We start from the raw sequence: 14,633 nt of genomic DNA on the forward strand, positions 1-14,633 counted from the left end.
AGAAGGAGAGGAGGCGCTTCCTGCCGGGGCGGTTTGGAACCGGAAGTGACGAAGCCGGAAGTGATGAGGATTTCCCCAAAGATGGCGGCGGGGAGGGCCGGGAGGCCTGGGCTGGGCCGGGCTGGGCTGGGCCTCCCCCCGTCACCCCCCGGGATCCGGGATGGGCGGAGCTGAGCAGCTCCCGGTGCTCCCGGTCCCTACCCCCGGTTGGCTCCGCTTTGTCACCTCCAGGGGCAGAGCCCAGGACGGAGCCTCCGGACCCGATTCCCCCCCCCCTCCCTTCAGCCCTGACACCCCCGGAGCTCAGAGCCCCAGCCTGGGGATCCCACAGCCACGGGGTGGCACGCGTGGAGCTGGGAGAGGGAAGGGAAGGGGAAGGGGCCTTTCCTTGAGGTGTTTGTGATGTGGAGCAGATGGTGTTAAATGAGCGAGACTCAATATTCTGTTTATGGTTTAATTAATGAATAAAACTGCAATTGCAGTGAGCACAACAGCGCTGGGTGTGGGGGGAGTCTGCGCGCCACTCACCCCCTAAAACTCTGGAATTCCCTTTTATTGATTAAATGCTGTGAATATTCCAAAGGAGGGGGGGTCATGCATATTCATGGCGTTACCCCGGGTCATTAGCATATTCATGATGGGCGGGGTCTGCTTTGGGGAGATACCCGGGGGTGTCAGGGGGTATCTTCATCTTTGGATGAAGTCAGGAGTCTTCCTCAGGCTTGAGCTTTTCACCTTTCCTGATTTCACTGACTTCATTACCAGACCCAGCCAGAACTTTCCCCGTTTCCGCTGCCGTGGCCCCTTCCTCTTCTCCCCGTGCACCTGAGCCCTGTGGCCTGGCAATTAACCCAGGGACAGCTGCTCCCTGTTGATCTCTCCCCTCCCTGATAAGAAAGGAGAGAGAGGAAGGGACAGAGGCTTCTGGGTTGGAAACTGAACTGCACAGCTTGAAATGAAACTCTAATGATAGAAAGGAAACATTTCTAAATCTGCACAAATAGACAGGAAAATTGATACCATGGTCCTCCCCCCTCTCCCCCAAGAACTCTCACGTCACCACCGAGGCTGCAGGGCGGCCCTGGGAAAGTCCAGCCTGGACTCCCGGACTCAGCAGTGCTCGGGACCTGGAGGCAGGAACACAGAGATTCAGGCTGCCATGGAGCAGGACCACAGCCAGAGCAACAGATGGAATCCTCCCAGGATGCTGAAGCAAACAGGGACAGGCAAAGGCAAAAGGACAAAGGAAGGAAGAAGGAAGAGGGCAGGCGGCCTTTGACCCTCAGCATCCCTCAAATTTATCCTGAGGATGGTGTGTAGGGCATGGAATACTCTCTTTGGTCAATTTTGGTCATTTCTCTTCTCTCCAGCTCCCTAAAGGAGGGTTGTAGGTGTGACCTCTTTGCTCCTTTTCTCTTTCTGGTGCACAAGGTGTTCTTCAGAACTGAGCAGTGGCCTTGCTCGGATGAACATTCTCTAGCACTAACTATAAACATTGAGTCTTATCACTCCTGGAAGCAGACACTGACTGGGAAAAAACTTGCTGTTCATTTCAGCGAGGGTAGCCGCTTACAAGAGACTGAGCTGAAAGAAAAATGACAAATTAGCTCTGTCCTGGCCCAAACCAGGAGACCTTGGCTGGGCCCTGTGTTGGGGAATGGCTTAAAGAGCAAGGCCAGGAGCTGCTTGAGCCAAAAAATGGATCACGAGGGTTCTGAACAGACAATATTGGAAGTCAGGAAATGTTACAGGTTCAGACAATGCTGCTTTATCCTGTTTTACAAACCTGTGCTGGTTTAACTCTCACGTCAGACAATGCTGAGCTATAAAAGAAAAGGGAGTCTTGTCAGTTGTGCTGAGCTAAAGACCTTGGGAAAAGCTGCAGAAGCAGAAGAGCTACGAGCAGGAGATCAGGAAGTGAAGAAAGAGCTGTTGCAGCTGAACGTGAGACTGAATTAGCATTACATAACCTGTATGTGATCATTGCTATTAATTAACCAATTAGTGTTAAAGTTAAGAGTGGGGTCATCACATAATAACCAATCACTGAGTGCTGTGTATTTTTATTATAAATTATAAATTTTATTATAAATTATAAATTTTGCTTGTGTATAAACTGAGCTATCTTGGCAATAAAACGAAGCTTTTTTATCAATCCTATTGGCTGTCAGCTCCTCTTCCCCCCTCACTCCCAACAGCCTTGTTTTAAGGACAAACCCTGCACTTTTAATTATCTCTGAGACACAAGTTCACCTCGTTAGGGCCTGGTGTTGCTGACACAGTTTCAGTGGAAAATTCCACATCTTCATTGCTTTCTCTGGCCCCACATTCACTCCCTTCTCAGTTTAATTCTGAATTTTCCTGCTTAGGCACACAAATCATTCACATATTTTACAATCCTGTATCACAGGGAGGTGACCCTGGGAATCCCAGAACCATCCGGGTTGGGAAGGAGCTCTGGGATCATCAAGTCCAACCCTTGATCCACTCCCCCCGTGGTTCCCAGCCCATGGCACTGAGTGCCACATCCAGGCTCTTTTGAAATATCTCCAGGGATGGAGAATCCACCCCTTCCCTGGGCAGCCCATTCCAATGGCTGATCACCCTCTCCAGAAAGAAATTCTTTCCTAATATCCAACCTAAACCTCCCCTGGCAGAGCTGAAGCTCTGCCAGGGGAGGTTTAGGTTGGATATTAGGGAAAATTATTAGGAAAAAAAATCTTAAATTTATTAAATTCTTAAAACTATTAGGAAATTATTAGGAAAAAATTCTTAAGCCCATGCCCTCTTGCCTTGTGTCTGCTTGGGAGCAGAACCCGACCCCCCCTGGCTCCAAGCTCCTTTCAGGGAGTTTTAGGGAGTGATGAGGTCTCCCCTGAGCCCCCCAGCTCCAGGCTGAGTCCCCTGGGGGTGCAGCCACAGCAGGGACCCCCAGGGCCAAGGGGGGGCTGAGGTTCCCAGGAGCACTCCCTGCGCAGAGATGAAGCCCCAGACAAGCAGAGGAGATCGAGCTGCTCGAGAGAGAAAAAAACTTTGGATTTTTGGTGTCTGAGGGTCCCTGGGCTGTGAGGAAGCGGGGCTGGGGCTGGGGGAGCACCCGCTGTGTGCTGCCTGAGGGCAGTTCCTGGTCTGTTCTTCAGGAGTTTGGTGACAAGGGAACAGCCCCAGGGCTGCTCTGGGGGATTCTTCCTGCTCTGCTCCTCCTGGAGCTTCCCGAGGGGATCCCGAGGTTCCTCTGCTCCGTTCCCCAGGGGATGGATCCCTCAGCATGGCAGCTCCAGCCCTGACAACCCGGCACAGGAACCTCCTGACCAGCAGCCGGAGCGCAGAGCAACGGCAGAGCCTGACTTCCTCTTCCTTTTCCCCTTCCTCTTCCCTTCTCCTTCCTCCTCTTCCCCTTCTCTTTCCCATTCCTCTTCCCCTTCCTCTTCTTCTTCCTCCTACTCTTCCTGTTCCCCTTCCCCTTCCCCATCCTCTTCCCTTCCCCTTCCTCTTCCCTTCTCCTTCCTCCTCCTCCTCTTCCTCTTCCCCTTCTTCTTCCTCTTCCTCCTCCTCTTCCTGTTCCTGTTCCCCTTCCCCTTCCTCTTCCCTTCTCCTTCCTCCTCCTCCTCCTCCTCTTCCCCATTCCTCTTCCTCTTCCTCCTCCTCCTCCTCCTCTTCCCTTCCCCTTCCTCTTCCCTTCCCCTTCCTTCTTCTCCTCCTCCTCCTCCTCCTCCCCCCCCTCCCCTTCTCTTTCCCATTCCTCTTCCTCCTCCTCCTCCTCCTCTTCCCTTCCCCATCCTCTTCCCTTCCCCTTCCTCCTCCTCCTCTTCCCCTTCTCTTTCCCATTCCCCTTCCTCTTCCCTTCCCCTTCCCCTTCCTCCTCCTCTTCCCTTCCCCTTCCTCTTCCTCTCCTCACAGCCCCCCGCTGGGTTTTTATTCAGGGGGCGGGGCTTGTGTTCCCGCCCTGCCGGGTTCCTCCAATCACCGCGCTCCGCCGATCCGGGTTTGAAACCCCGCGGCGCAGGGGGCGTGGCCACGCCTTACCCAATCAGCGGCGGTGCAGCGGGCGGGAGGGGCGGGGCTGCCCCTGGTTGCCATGGAGACCGCGGAAGTCCCGCCCCGTGCCGCGCGCTCTCTGAGGCCGCTACTGAGGGGGTTGGAAGGGAGAGAACGGAGGGTAAGGGGGGGGTAATTAGTGTGTGAGGTAATTAGTGTGTGTGAGGGGTAATTAACTAGCGTGAGGGGGGGGTGAAGTTGTTCCCAGCTGGAATCTGTGAGGGCTCCGGGGGGCCCAGGCCAGGGGGAGCATTCCCAGCCCTGGGAGGGGCATTGAGGACCCCAGGGTGTGGGGGTAATAATTGGGGTGTGGGGGTAATTGTTTTGTGGGGGTAATAATTGGAGTGAGGGAAGGGGGGGGAGCTTCTCCTGTGTCAGTCTGAGGGTGCAGGGAGAGCTGGGGGGGTTTGTGTGGGGTTTTGGTGCTTAGGGAGGGAAGGGAAGGGGGGCAGGGGGTGGTGAATCCAGGAAGGGGTTTCCTGGGTTTCCTCTCCAGAGGGGGCAGGGGGTGGGGGGGTTTGTGGCCCTGGTCCCCCCTGTCCTGGGAAGTATCCCTGTCCCAGCCCTGTGGGAGGGGGGGGCGGCTCAGGGAGAGGCTCCCTCCCCATGGGGATGTGCAGGGGGTCTCTGAGGGGTCAGGTGTAGGGGGAGTAGGGGGTGTCCCATCCCTGAGGCAGCTTTGGGGTTTCTTGTTACAAAGGAAGGGGGCAGGGGGTGTCTGCCAAGGGGGTCTCTGCCTGCTGGGGGGTTGGAGGGAGGGGGCACAAGGGGTGTCCCAGCCCCAGGCAGCTCTGGGACCCTGGCAGGGGTGTCCATGAAGGGACAACAAAGGGTGGTCCCAGGGTGGGTGGCAAAGGGGTGTGGAGCCTGGTCCTGGGCTGGGGGCTTTGTGGGACTTAGCAGGGGACTGGGGGCTTGGACTGGGGGGAATGGGGGGGATTGGGTTCTGCTCCTCCAGCTGGGTGTGAGAGCAGCTCTCAGGAACAGGCTCCCAAGGCTCTGTCAGGATAACAACTCCTGACTCAGGGAAATCCTTCTTAGCTTGGGAAAAAAAAAAAACCAAACCAACCCAAATCCCCACCAAAAAGTCTCAGTATAAAGCACAGATTCAGAAAAGCAGATTTTCCCCACACTCACACCCAACACTCTCTTGGAGTTTCAGCACCATGCAAAGAGCATCACGACTGAAGAGGGAACTTTCCCTCCTGGCCACAGAGCCCCCTCCAGGCATCACCTGCTGGCTGGAAGCCCCCCAGCTGGGGCAGCTCCGAGCACGTAGGTCCAGAGGGCAGGGGGGGCAGCACTGGAGGCTGAGTTTTCTCCTGAAATGGACTTTATGGGACTTTTCCTTGGTTTTCTTTAAGCACAGCTTGGGCTGTGCCTCTGTTGCTCTGCCTGGGGTTTGGGGGTGTGGGGTGGAACCATTCTTGGCTGAAGTTTCATTGCTTTTTTATTCCTGGATCTGAGCAGTGGGGGAGTTCTGAGCCTCTGGGGAGGAGGAGGAGGAAGGAGATTGTTGGGCAAATTCAGGTGGTTTCGAATGTAAGGCTTCTGTTTTCATCTTGCTTTTACAGAAATTTTAGGAGGGGTGGACACACCATATGAGAAGGGAATATTCACCCTGGAAATTGTTGTTCCTGAGAGGTCAGTGGTGTCAGGTTAAGTACCTGGGGCAGAGCTGATGATGTAGATTTTTGCTATAAATGCTGCCCTTTTGGTCCTCCCTTTACCCTTCTGACAAAGAATGTGGTTAATTAGCAAAGACCCTACACCTGCAGATTGTGATTTATTATTTCTGCTGCTTGGTGTTTTTATTTCCCATTGGGCCCCCTAAGATGTGGGATTAACAGCCTGAGAGCACCAGGGATCCCTCCTGAGGCACTGCCTCACAGCTCCCCAGGAGGGAGTTTATTCCTGGCAGGAAGTTTCCTGTCCTGTTTCCTTTGTGGAAACAAGCCAGGGAGGTGCCAGGCAGGCAGGACACCAGCTGGGTGATGAGGCAGCCAGAGCACAAATAAAAATGTAATTTTTGTTTGTTTCTTGACACCCCCTCAAGGTACCCATTTGAGCCCCCAAAGATTCGCTTTCTGACCCCAATTTATCATCCCAACATTGACTCTGCTGGGAGGATTTGCCTGGATGTTCTGAAGTTGCCCCCAAAGGTAAGGAGGCACCACAAGGAGAACGAACTCATTTTTAAGGTAAGAGCCTTCCTGGGTTCTGCTTCTCCTGACTGGTGCCCAGAGCAGCAGCAGCAGCTCCTCTGCTCAGAGCTGGACGAGGCCCCTTTGGAGCAGGAACCTCCCAGGGCCCCACAGATGGGGCAGCACTGGGGACACCCTGGTGCCACCCTGGCAGGGACACAGGGCACAGACCTGAGAGTTTGGGTTATTTTGTGTCAGTTGGAAGGGACCTCGGGGATCTGCTCCCACCCTTCAGTAACCAAGGTTGTGGCTCCCCAGCTGGACTGAGGAGGGAGGGAGCTGTTGTTTTCCCTGAGGATTTCAGTCCCAAGGGGCAGATCTCGCCCTGCCTGACGGATCCTCTCCCCTCACAGGGTGCCTGGAGACCTTCCCTGAACATCTCCACTCTCCTGACCTCCATCCAGCTCCTGATGGCAGAGCCCAACCCAGACGACCCCCTGATGGCAGACATTGTGGGTGTGCTGGGCCCACTCTGCATTCCCACTGGTGCTGGTTCTGGTGCTGGAGCTTGATCCGGATCCAGCCCGGGGGGGTTGGAGTGGGGCAGGGTTTGTCCTCAGGGACTGGAAATGGCACTGAACTGGCACAGGGGGCTTTGTGTTCCCTGCTGTGGGGCTGGGGTTGGATCTGGGAATTCCGCAGCTCAGCCCCAGCTGTCAGTGGGATTTTGGTGTTAAATCCCAGCTTTTTGTTCTCGTTTGTAACCCCAGTCCTCAGAGTTCAAGCACAACAAGCAGCAGTTCCTGCTGACTGCCAGGAAATGGACGGAGCAGCACGCGAGGCAGCAGCAGGGGGTAAGGAGCAGACTCTGTCCCCTCACTGCTGGCACAGAATCATGGAATGGAGGGGTTGGAAGGGACCTCTGGAGCTCATCCAGTCCAACCCCTGCACAGCAGGATCACCCAGGAACACATCCAGGGGGGTGGGAAAGGCTCCAGAGAAGGAGGCTCCAGAACCTCTCTGGGCAGCCTGGGCCAGGGCTCCCTCACCCTCACCCTCCAGAAGTTTCTCCTCATGTTGAGGAGGAGCTTCCTGTGTTCTCCCTTCACCCCAGGATTCCTTGTCCTATTCCTGGGCACCACTGGGAAGAGATTGGGCTCCTCCTCTTGCCCCCCACCCCTCAGATATTTACATACATTCAGCAGATCCCCTCTCAGCCCCAGGGCTCTCACTCTTTCTTCCCAGCAGAGATGCTCAGGTCCCTTCCTCACCCTTCCAGCTCTCCCTTGGCCTCTCTCCAGTAGATCCCAGTCTCTCCTGAACTGGGGAGCCCCAAACTGGATCCAGTATCTGAGGTGTGGTCTCCCCAGGGCAGAGCAGAGGGGGAGCAGAACCTCCCTGGATCTGCTGCACACACTTTGCCTGATGCCCCCCAGGCCACCACTGGCCCCTTGGTCACCAGGACACATTCCTGACCCCTGGACATTTGTCCCTGTCACCTCTTTCTTGCCTCAGTTTCCCTTTCCCCACCCCCTCTGCTGCCTCTTCCCAGGTGTTTATTTCATTCCATGATGCTGGGAATGGCAGTGTCCAAGGTTGGATGGGGCTGGGAGCCCCCTGGGCTGGGGGAGGGGTCCCTGTGCATGGCAGGGGGGGCACTGGGGGGGTTTGAGGTCCCCTCCCACCAAACCCACTCCAGGATTCTGCTCTGTGGTTCCCCCCCCACTCCCCCATCCCCTGATTTCTCTCCCTATTCCTGGCAGGGTGCAGCCTTCCTCCCACCCCCTTCCTGCTCTCCCTTTCCCAGCCCCCCTCTCAGACAGACCTGGCTCCTCATGCTCCTCTCGTCCCCCTCCCCAAAATCCCCAGGGGTGGGAGCAGGGCCCCCCGGGGCAGCTCTGGGGGCGGGGGGCAGGCAGGGGGCTGGGGCTGCCAAACCAGGCTCCAGTTTTATTTCTTCTCTTCCCGCAGGTTCCCGATCCCTTGGAAGAGAAAACAAAGCAGAGGGAAACAGGGATCGGGGAGGAGGGGGCTGTGCGGAAGAGGAGAGGGAGCAGCATGGGGGGGGAGGAGAAGAAACCTCACCTGGATCCCTGAGGGATTTGTGCCCCCCCTTCGCCCCTTTCCCCTGCTCTGGGAGGGGTTGGGACCCCCGGGGCTGCCGCAGCTTTGGGGGCTCCGTTTCCTGAGGGGTTCTGTTGTTGTTGTGTGCAAAGTGCCCTGATAGGAATAAAACTCTCGTTTGTTGGGTTTGTTGGCCCGAAGCAGAGGAAAAGGGGAAGGAAAGTTCTGCTCCAACCTCCACTTCCCAACTTTCCCTGGGAGAAACGGGAACCGAGCCCCGTGCTGCGGTGCCCGGGTCCCCGTCCCTGCCCCGGGATGAGGAGCGGGTTGGGGAAACCCTACGAGGGGCGGCGGGGCCGGGGGGCCCCTGGGGGGGGTTGGGGTTGGGTTTGGGGGGGTCCCCCCGGTGCCTTCCCTCCCCCCCCCCCTCCACCGCCGCCCTCACGGAGCTCCCGCTCCCGTCGACTGCCGCGCCCAGCCGCTAGGGGGCAGGTGGATGCGCGGCCAGCGAGACGCGGGGCCGAGCTAGAGCGGCACCGTCAGCTTTGCGGCTCGGGCCAATCGCAGCGCTGGGCGGCCGGCGGGGCGGGGCGAGGGGGAGACAGACAGCAGCGACGACCAATCAGAAGACGCATCCCGCGCGGCTCCCGGAGCCGGTCCCGCCTACCGGAAGCCGCCCGTTCCCTCGGCGTCGCTTCCGCTGCCGCCGCCGCCGCCCTGCGCGGGATGTAGCGGCCGGTGAGTGGGGCGGAGGGACGGGGTCCAGCGGTGTCAGCCCCCGGGCTGTCCCGCCCGGCGCTCCCCGGTGACTCCGCTCTCGCTCCCTCTCTCCTCAGCGCGGCGGCAGAAGGACGCGGAGGGACCTGCACGGCCGCCACCGGCACCGACCCTGCCATGGCCTCCCGCAAAGCCTCCGCCACCGGGCCGGGCACCGGGCTGGCGGCCGCCGGTCGGGACAGGGCCCACCTGGAGCTGGCGGAGCTGGGGCCGCTCCTGGAGGAGAAGGGGGAGCAGGGAGCCCCCGGCCCGGCCAGCGTAAGCAGCACCCCCGGGAGGAGGGGGACGGGCACCGAGACCTCCCCGAGCCCCGCTCCCTCCCCGCGGCTGAACCCGGGAGCTGCCCCGTTACCCCGCACCAACCGGGGGGGTTGGGTCCGGGAGCCCCGGGCAGGGCTGCGGGGAGTGGGGGGGGGTGACCCGGGGCTGGGAACCCCCATCCCAAACCCGGTACCGGGACAGCAGCTGGGACGGGGGGAGAACTCCCGGCTCCGGGGGCTGGGGATGGGATGGGAGGGAATGGGATGGGATGAAGCTCCCGGAACCGGGCAGCCCCGGCGGGAGCAAAGGATCCACCCCGGCCCGAGGGGAGCAGCCCGGGGTGCTCTCTGCTCTCCTCCTCCCCGGGGCAGCACTGCTTCCCCTCCTGTGGTTTTTTTCCTCCCTTCTGGTTCTTTTTCCTCCCTCCTGTTTCTTCTCTCCCTCCAGGCTGGGGAGCCCCCGTGCCCAGCTGCCCGGGAGGAGGAGGAGGAGGAGGTGGTCCGGGTGCTGACTCTGCCTCTGCAGGCTCACCACGCCATGGAGAAGATGGAAGAGTTTGTGTATAAGGTGTGGGAGCCTGGAGGAATCCCAAAATCCTCCTCTGGGAGCAGTGATGAGGCCCAGCTGCCCCCAGGGGGGATCTTCTCCAGCTCTGGGGGCAGCAGGGGAAGGGGATGGTGGTGACTGGGAGGTGCTGGGGGGGTTTGGTGGTTGTGCTGGGGAGGGGGTCCCAGGGTCCCCCCGTGCCTCTCCCAGGCACCTGGAGCACCCAGCTCTGGGGTCAGGGGGGTTGGGGAGCAGTGGCCTCGGGGGGGGGACAGCCCAGACCCAGACAGGAGCCCCCTGCCCGGGGAGCAGAAGGGTTAAAGCAGGGGGGGCAGGGAAGGCCCAGGAGGAGGATGGGTTGGGGGGCTGCCCAGAGCAGGGGCAGGAAAATGCTCAGAGGTGGGGGAGCAGCTCTGGAGCCAGGCTGAGGGGTTGGGGTGGAACCAGAGGAACCTCCAATATCTGAGGGGGCTGGGGGAGGGGTGGGGGAGGGCTCTGAGCAAGGGCCTGGAGCGAGAAGAGAAGGGGGAAGGGTTTCACATGGGAAGAGGGGAGACTGAGGTTGAACATTAGGAGGAAATTGTTGTTGTGAGGGTGCTGAGCAGTGTCCAAGGTTGGATGGGGCTTGGAGCACCCTGGGCTGGGGGAGGGGTCCCTGACCATGGCAGGGGTGGCACTGGGGGGGTTTAAGGTCCCCTCCCACCCAACCCATTCCATGATTCCATGGAATTGCCTCTGGGTCCCTGGGGATGAGCAGGGGGGGCTGCCAGGGCTGCTGGTGTTGCACAACTTCCTGAGGAGCTCCCAGGACCTCCCCAGCCCCCCTGGGCCCCTTCCCTGCCTGGTTTCAGGCTCTGGGGGGGCTGCCCAGGAGCCCTGGGCCCAGCTGGGCACTCTGGGGGTGACCTTTGGGTTTGCTGCAGGTGTGGGAGGGGCGCTGGAGGGTGATCCCCTACGAGGTGCTGCCAGACTGGCTGAAGGACAATGATTACCTGCTGCACGGGCACAGACCCCCCATGCCCTCCTTCAGAGCCTGCTTCAAGAGCATCTTCCGGATACACACGGAGACTGGGAACATCTGGACACATCTGTTAGGTGACCCGGGGGGTGGGGGCAGCCCCCCTGAGGGGGGCTTTAACAGCCAAGGTTTGGTTGGTGCTGGGGGGTCCTGAGGGTCCCAGGAGCTCCTGGGGGGGTAAGGGGGGGACATTCCAGCACTGAGCTCAGGGACAGTTGGTGGCTTTGTCCTGGGGAAAGGAAGAAAAGCTCAGAGTTTGTTCCCCTGACACCCAGGGCTGGGTCAGCCCCAGCGAGGCCATTCCTGGGCTCTGTTTTCCTGGGTTTTTTTGTCTGGATTCCTCCTCTCTCCAGCCTGACCTCCCCCTGGGCTCCTCCCTGCAGGTTTTGTTCTGTTCCTCTGCCTGGGGATCCTGACCATGCTGCGTCCCAACGTGTACTTCATGGCTCCTCTCCAGGAGAAGGTGGTGTTTGGGATGTTCTTCCTGGGAGCAGTGCTGTGCCTCAGTTTCTCTTGGCTTTTCCACACTGTCTACTGCCACTCGGAGAAGGTCTCCAGGACTTTCTCAAAGTGAGTTCTGTGCTCCCAGAGGAGGTTTGGCTGCTCTTGGTTTTGCTCCTCTTTGGTTTGTTTCCAGATGAGTGAAATGAATGGAAATGGGAGAGGAGAGAGCATCAAATCCCTGGGAGGGATCCCCAGCGGGGTCCTGGGGGTGCTGAGCACCTTCCATCCCCCAGATCCCATGGAAATGGGGACCCTGGGAGCAGCCCTGGGGAGGGGGCTTGGTGTCTTCAGCAGTCTGGCAGTTTCCAGTTGTCCAAACACTTTGAAAATCTGGTTCTGATCCCATTTGGACTGAAAACAAATGGAGAGAAACAAACCAGAGAGGATTCCTGGCCAGGAGGGGAAGGCTGAGCAGCCCCTGGTGCTCCCAGCACTCAGTTTCCCCCTGGCAGGGCAGCAGCAAAGCTTCCCAAAGGGGTTCCCTGGGGTGGTGCTGCCAGGGCAAATCCCCCCCCTCACCCCCTCCTGCCAAACCTGGGGCTCCTGCAGGTCCCCCATGTCCCAGGGGAGGGGCTGAGCTGCCTGGCAGAGGTGAGAGGATGGATCCTGGATCCATGGAGAGCACGAGGCACACCCTGGTGCCTCCCTCTCCCCCATGGCCCCTGCCCTCCTGCCCAGGACCTTGATGGGATGGGTTATGTGATCCTTAGGGATCCAGTCTGGGATCCCCCCTGGCCCCCCAGCCCCCCTCTCTGGGGCTGCACTGCTGGGGTGCCAGGAGGCTGCCAGGCAGGGGGGGGATTTTTGGGGTTGAGCCCTGACCCTCTTGTCCTTCCCTCCTGCCTGCAGGTTGGATTATTCAGGAATTGCACTGCTGATCATGGGGAGCTTCGTCCCATGGCTCTATTACTCCTTCTACTGCTCCCCACAGCCCAGACTCATCTACCTCTCCATTGTCTGTGTCCTGGGCATCTCTGCCATCATCGTGGCCCAGTGGGACCGATTTGCCACCCCCAAGCACAGGCAGACAAGGGCAGGTAGGAGCTGTCCCCCTGCCCACCCCGAGACCCCAGCCCTGGGAGGGACAGTGGGACCACCCCATAGTGGGACAGCCTTGTTGTGGGAACACCCCATTGTTTGGATGGAATTAATCCCCCCTGGAGCTCTCTGTGTCCTGCAGGACAGGGGACAGGGGACATGGTGGCAGTGCCAGCCCCCCTGTGCCCCCCAGCTGCTGGGATCTCTGCCAGCTCCTGCCAAGGGGATGCTGTGCCCCCCCCCCCCCCCCGGTGCTGGGAGGGCTCTGTCTGGGCCCAATCCTGCCCCCAGAACACCCCAGAGCCCCCAGGCTGGGGTCTGCACTCTGCTCAACTCATCAAGGTGCTGCAGGGGGTGAAAGTTTCAGCTCTTTGCCCCTGGCAGAGCTTCCCCAGGGTGGTCAGATCAGGGCAGCCCCACTGCCACCTGAAGGGCCCCTTCCTGGTGAGCCCTGCCCAGTGAGCACTGGTTTAACTGGGAGGAGCTGTAGGAGCCATAATTATTTTGTGTGGGTGAAGCCCGTGGGGGTTTGGCTGATCTGGGAGGGGAGGAGGAAAAGCTCCAGGAGCTCAGGCTCTGCCCAGGGCCCTGATCCCTCCTCATCCCTGATCCCTCCTCATCCCTGATCCCTCCTCATCCCTGATCCCTCCTCATCCCTGATCCCTCCTCATCCCTGATCCCTCCTCATCCCTGATCCCCCCTCATCCCTGATCCCTCCTCATCCCTGATCCCTCCTCATCCCTGATCCCTCCTCATCCCTGATCCCTCCTCATCCCTGATCCCTCCTCATCCCTGATCCCCCCTCATCCCTGATCCCTGCTCATCCCTGATCCCTCCTCATCCCTGATCCCTCCTCATCCCTGATCCCTCCTCATCCCTGATCCCTCCTCATCCCTGATCCCCCCTCATCCCTGATCCCTCCTCATCCCTGATCCCTCCTCATCCCTGATCCCTCCTCATCCCTGATCCCTCCTCATCCCTGATCCCTCCTCATCCCTGATCCCCAGGCGTCTTCCTGGGGCTGGGGCTGAGCGGGGTGGTGCCCACCATGCACTTCACCCTCGCTGAGGGTTTTGTCAAGGCCACCACGGTGGGGCAGATGGGGTGGTTCTTCCTCATGGCCGTCATGTACATCACCGGCGCCGGGCTCTACGCCGCCCGCATCCCCGAGCGCTTCTTCCCGGGCAAGTTCGACATCTGGGTGAGTGGGGGGACAGGGGGGGTCCAGGGGGGGGCTGGGGGTGTGGGGAGGGGGATCCCAGGATCAGGAACCCCCCTGAGAGGTGGGCCCAGCTGAGCCATGTCCTGAGTGCCCCACGTAGGTGTTTGAGATGATGGGGACTCCAGCCCTGCCCTGGGCAGCCTGGGCCAGGCCCTGACAACCCTTTCCAGGCAGAAATTGTTCCCCAGCTCCAACCTAAACCTCCCCTGGCACCACTTGAGTTGTGCCAAAAGTTCCTCTTGTCCCATCCCTTGTTCCTTGGGAGCAGAGCCCGACCCCCCTGGCTCCAACCTCCTCTCAGGGGGTTGCAGAGAGCCAGAAGGTCTCCCCTCAGCCTCCTCTGCTCCAGGATCAGCACCCCCAGGGCCCTCAGCTGCTCCTCACAACTTCTCCAGACCCTTCTCCTTCTGTTCCAGACCCTTCCCCAGCTCCATTCCCTTCTCCTGACACACCCGAGCCCCTCAATGTCCTTCTTGTTGTGGGGGTCCCAAACCAGACCCCTGGGTTTGAGGTGCAGCCTTGGGGAGGGGGGGGGTCCTGGTGCTCTCCAGCCTGGGGGTGTCTGCAGTGAGCGGGGTGAAACCCAGAGTGCAAAACCCCCCCTGGGACCAAGGAGTGAGGGGGGGATGCAGAGTTTGGAGGAGTTCCCAGCACTGCTCTGCCCCTTCCTGCCGGGGTCTGAGGAGCTTTTTGGCTTCCTTGCAGTTTCAGTCCCATCAGATTTTCCACGTCCTGGTGGTGGCTGCAGCCTTCGTCCACTTCTATGGGGTCTCCAACCTGCAGGAATTCCGCTACGGGCTGGAAGGGGGGTGCACAGATGACTCCCTGCTCTGAGGGTGCCTGGTTTTAGTACAAGCTTCCTAAGTGCTTTTTAAACTCTTTTTTGTCTTTGCTAAAATCAAAGGAAGACTCAAAACTGTTTTGGGGGTTGTCGGGTTTGGTTTTGGTTTTAATTTTTTTTTTTTTTTAACGAAAAAAAAAAGAAAAACCCCACAAAACTTCTTTAGCAAAGTTGTTGACC

General features: G+C 59.3%; 2 protein-coding genes across 5 annotated transcripts; both read left to right on the top strand.

Moving 5' to 3' along the window:
* The first annotated feature begins 5,191 nt into the window (after positions 1-5,191).
* On the top strand, positions 5,192-8,425 carry UBE2T (ubiquitin conjugating enzyme E2 T). Of its 4 annotated transcripts, none has more exons than XM_071768338.1 (6): positions 5,192-5,313; positions 5,613-5,682; positions 6,095-6,200; positions 6,596-6,694; positions 6,953-7,036; positions 8,154-8,425. In XM_071768338.1, exons 1-6 carry the CDS (start codon positions 5,205-5,207, stop codon positions 8,277-8,279), a joined length of 594 nt encoding a protein of 197 aa, XP_071624439.1. In that variant the 5' UTR covers positions 5,192-5,204; the 3' UTR covers positions 8,280-8,425. The 4 variants fall into 4 exon arrangements, with proteins under 4 accessions (XP_071624439.1, XP_071624436.1, XP_071624440.1 ...); XM_071768335.1 differs by lacking the exon at positions 8,154-8,425 and adding an exon at positions 7,431-7,814; XM_071768339.1 differs by lacking the exon at positions 8,154-8,425 and adding an exon at positions 7,462-7,627.
* A 432-nt stretch (positions 8,426-8,857) lies between these two features.
* Positions 8,858-14,600, top strand: ADIPOR1 (adiponectin receptor 1). Its single transcript, XM_071768330.1, has 8 exons — positions 8,858-8,984; positions 9,083-9,281; positions 9,732-9,851; positions 10,754-10,925; positions 11,232-11,418; positions 12,202-12,389; positions 13,398-13,591; positions 14,318-14,600. Exons 2-8 carry the CDS (start codon positions 9,141-9,143, stop codon positions 14,444-14,446), a joined length of 1,131 nt encoding a protein of 376 aa, XP_071624431.1. The 5' UTR covers positions 8,858-8,984; positions 9,083-9,140; the 3' UTR covers positions 14,447-14,600.
* The last annotated feature ends 33 nt before the right edge of the window (positions 14,601-14,633 follow it).

This window comes from Heliangelus exortis, chromosome 25 (genome assembly GCF_036169615.1).
Source record: "Heliangelus exortis chromosome 25, bHelExo1.hap1, whole genome shotgun sequence".
NCBI lineage: Eukaryota > Metazoa > Chordata > Aves > Apodiformes > Trochilidae > Heliangelus > Heliangelus exortis.

Bases quoted from the DNA above. Each gene is read 5' to 3' on its own strand.
- ADIPOR1 (XM_071768330.1), top strand. From the start codon at position 9,141: ATGGCCTCCCGCAAAGCCTCCGCCACCGGGCCGGGCACCGGGCTGGCG. The intron at 9,852-10,753 runs GTGTGGGAGCCT...GGTTTGCTGCAG, and splicing joins TGGAAGAGTTTGTGTATAAG to GTGTGGGAGGGGCGCTGGAG. The intron at 13,592-14,317 runs GTGAGTGGGGGG...GCTTCCTTGCAG, and splicing joins CGGGCAAGTTCGACATCTGG to TTTCAGTCCCATCAGATTTT.
- UBE2T (XM_071768335.1), top strand. From the start codon at position 5,205: ATGCAAAGAGCATCACGACTGAAGAGGGAACTTTCCCTCCTGGCCACA. The intron at 5,314-5,612 runs GTAGGTCCAGAG...TTGCTTTTACAG, and splicing joins GCTGGGGCAGCTCCGAGCAC to AAATTTTAGGAGGGGTGGAC. The intron at 5,683-6,094 runs GTCAGTGGTGTC...CACCCCCTCAAG, and splicing joins GAAATTGTTGTTCCTGAGAG to GTACCCATTTGAGCCCCCAA.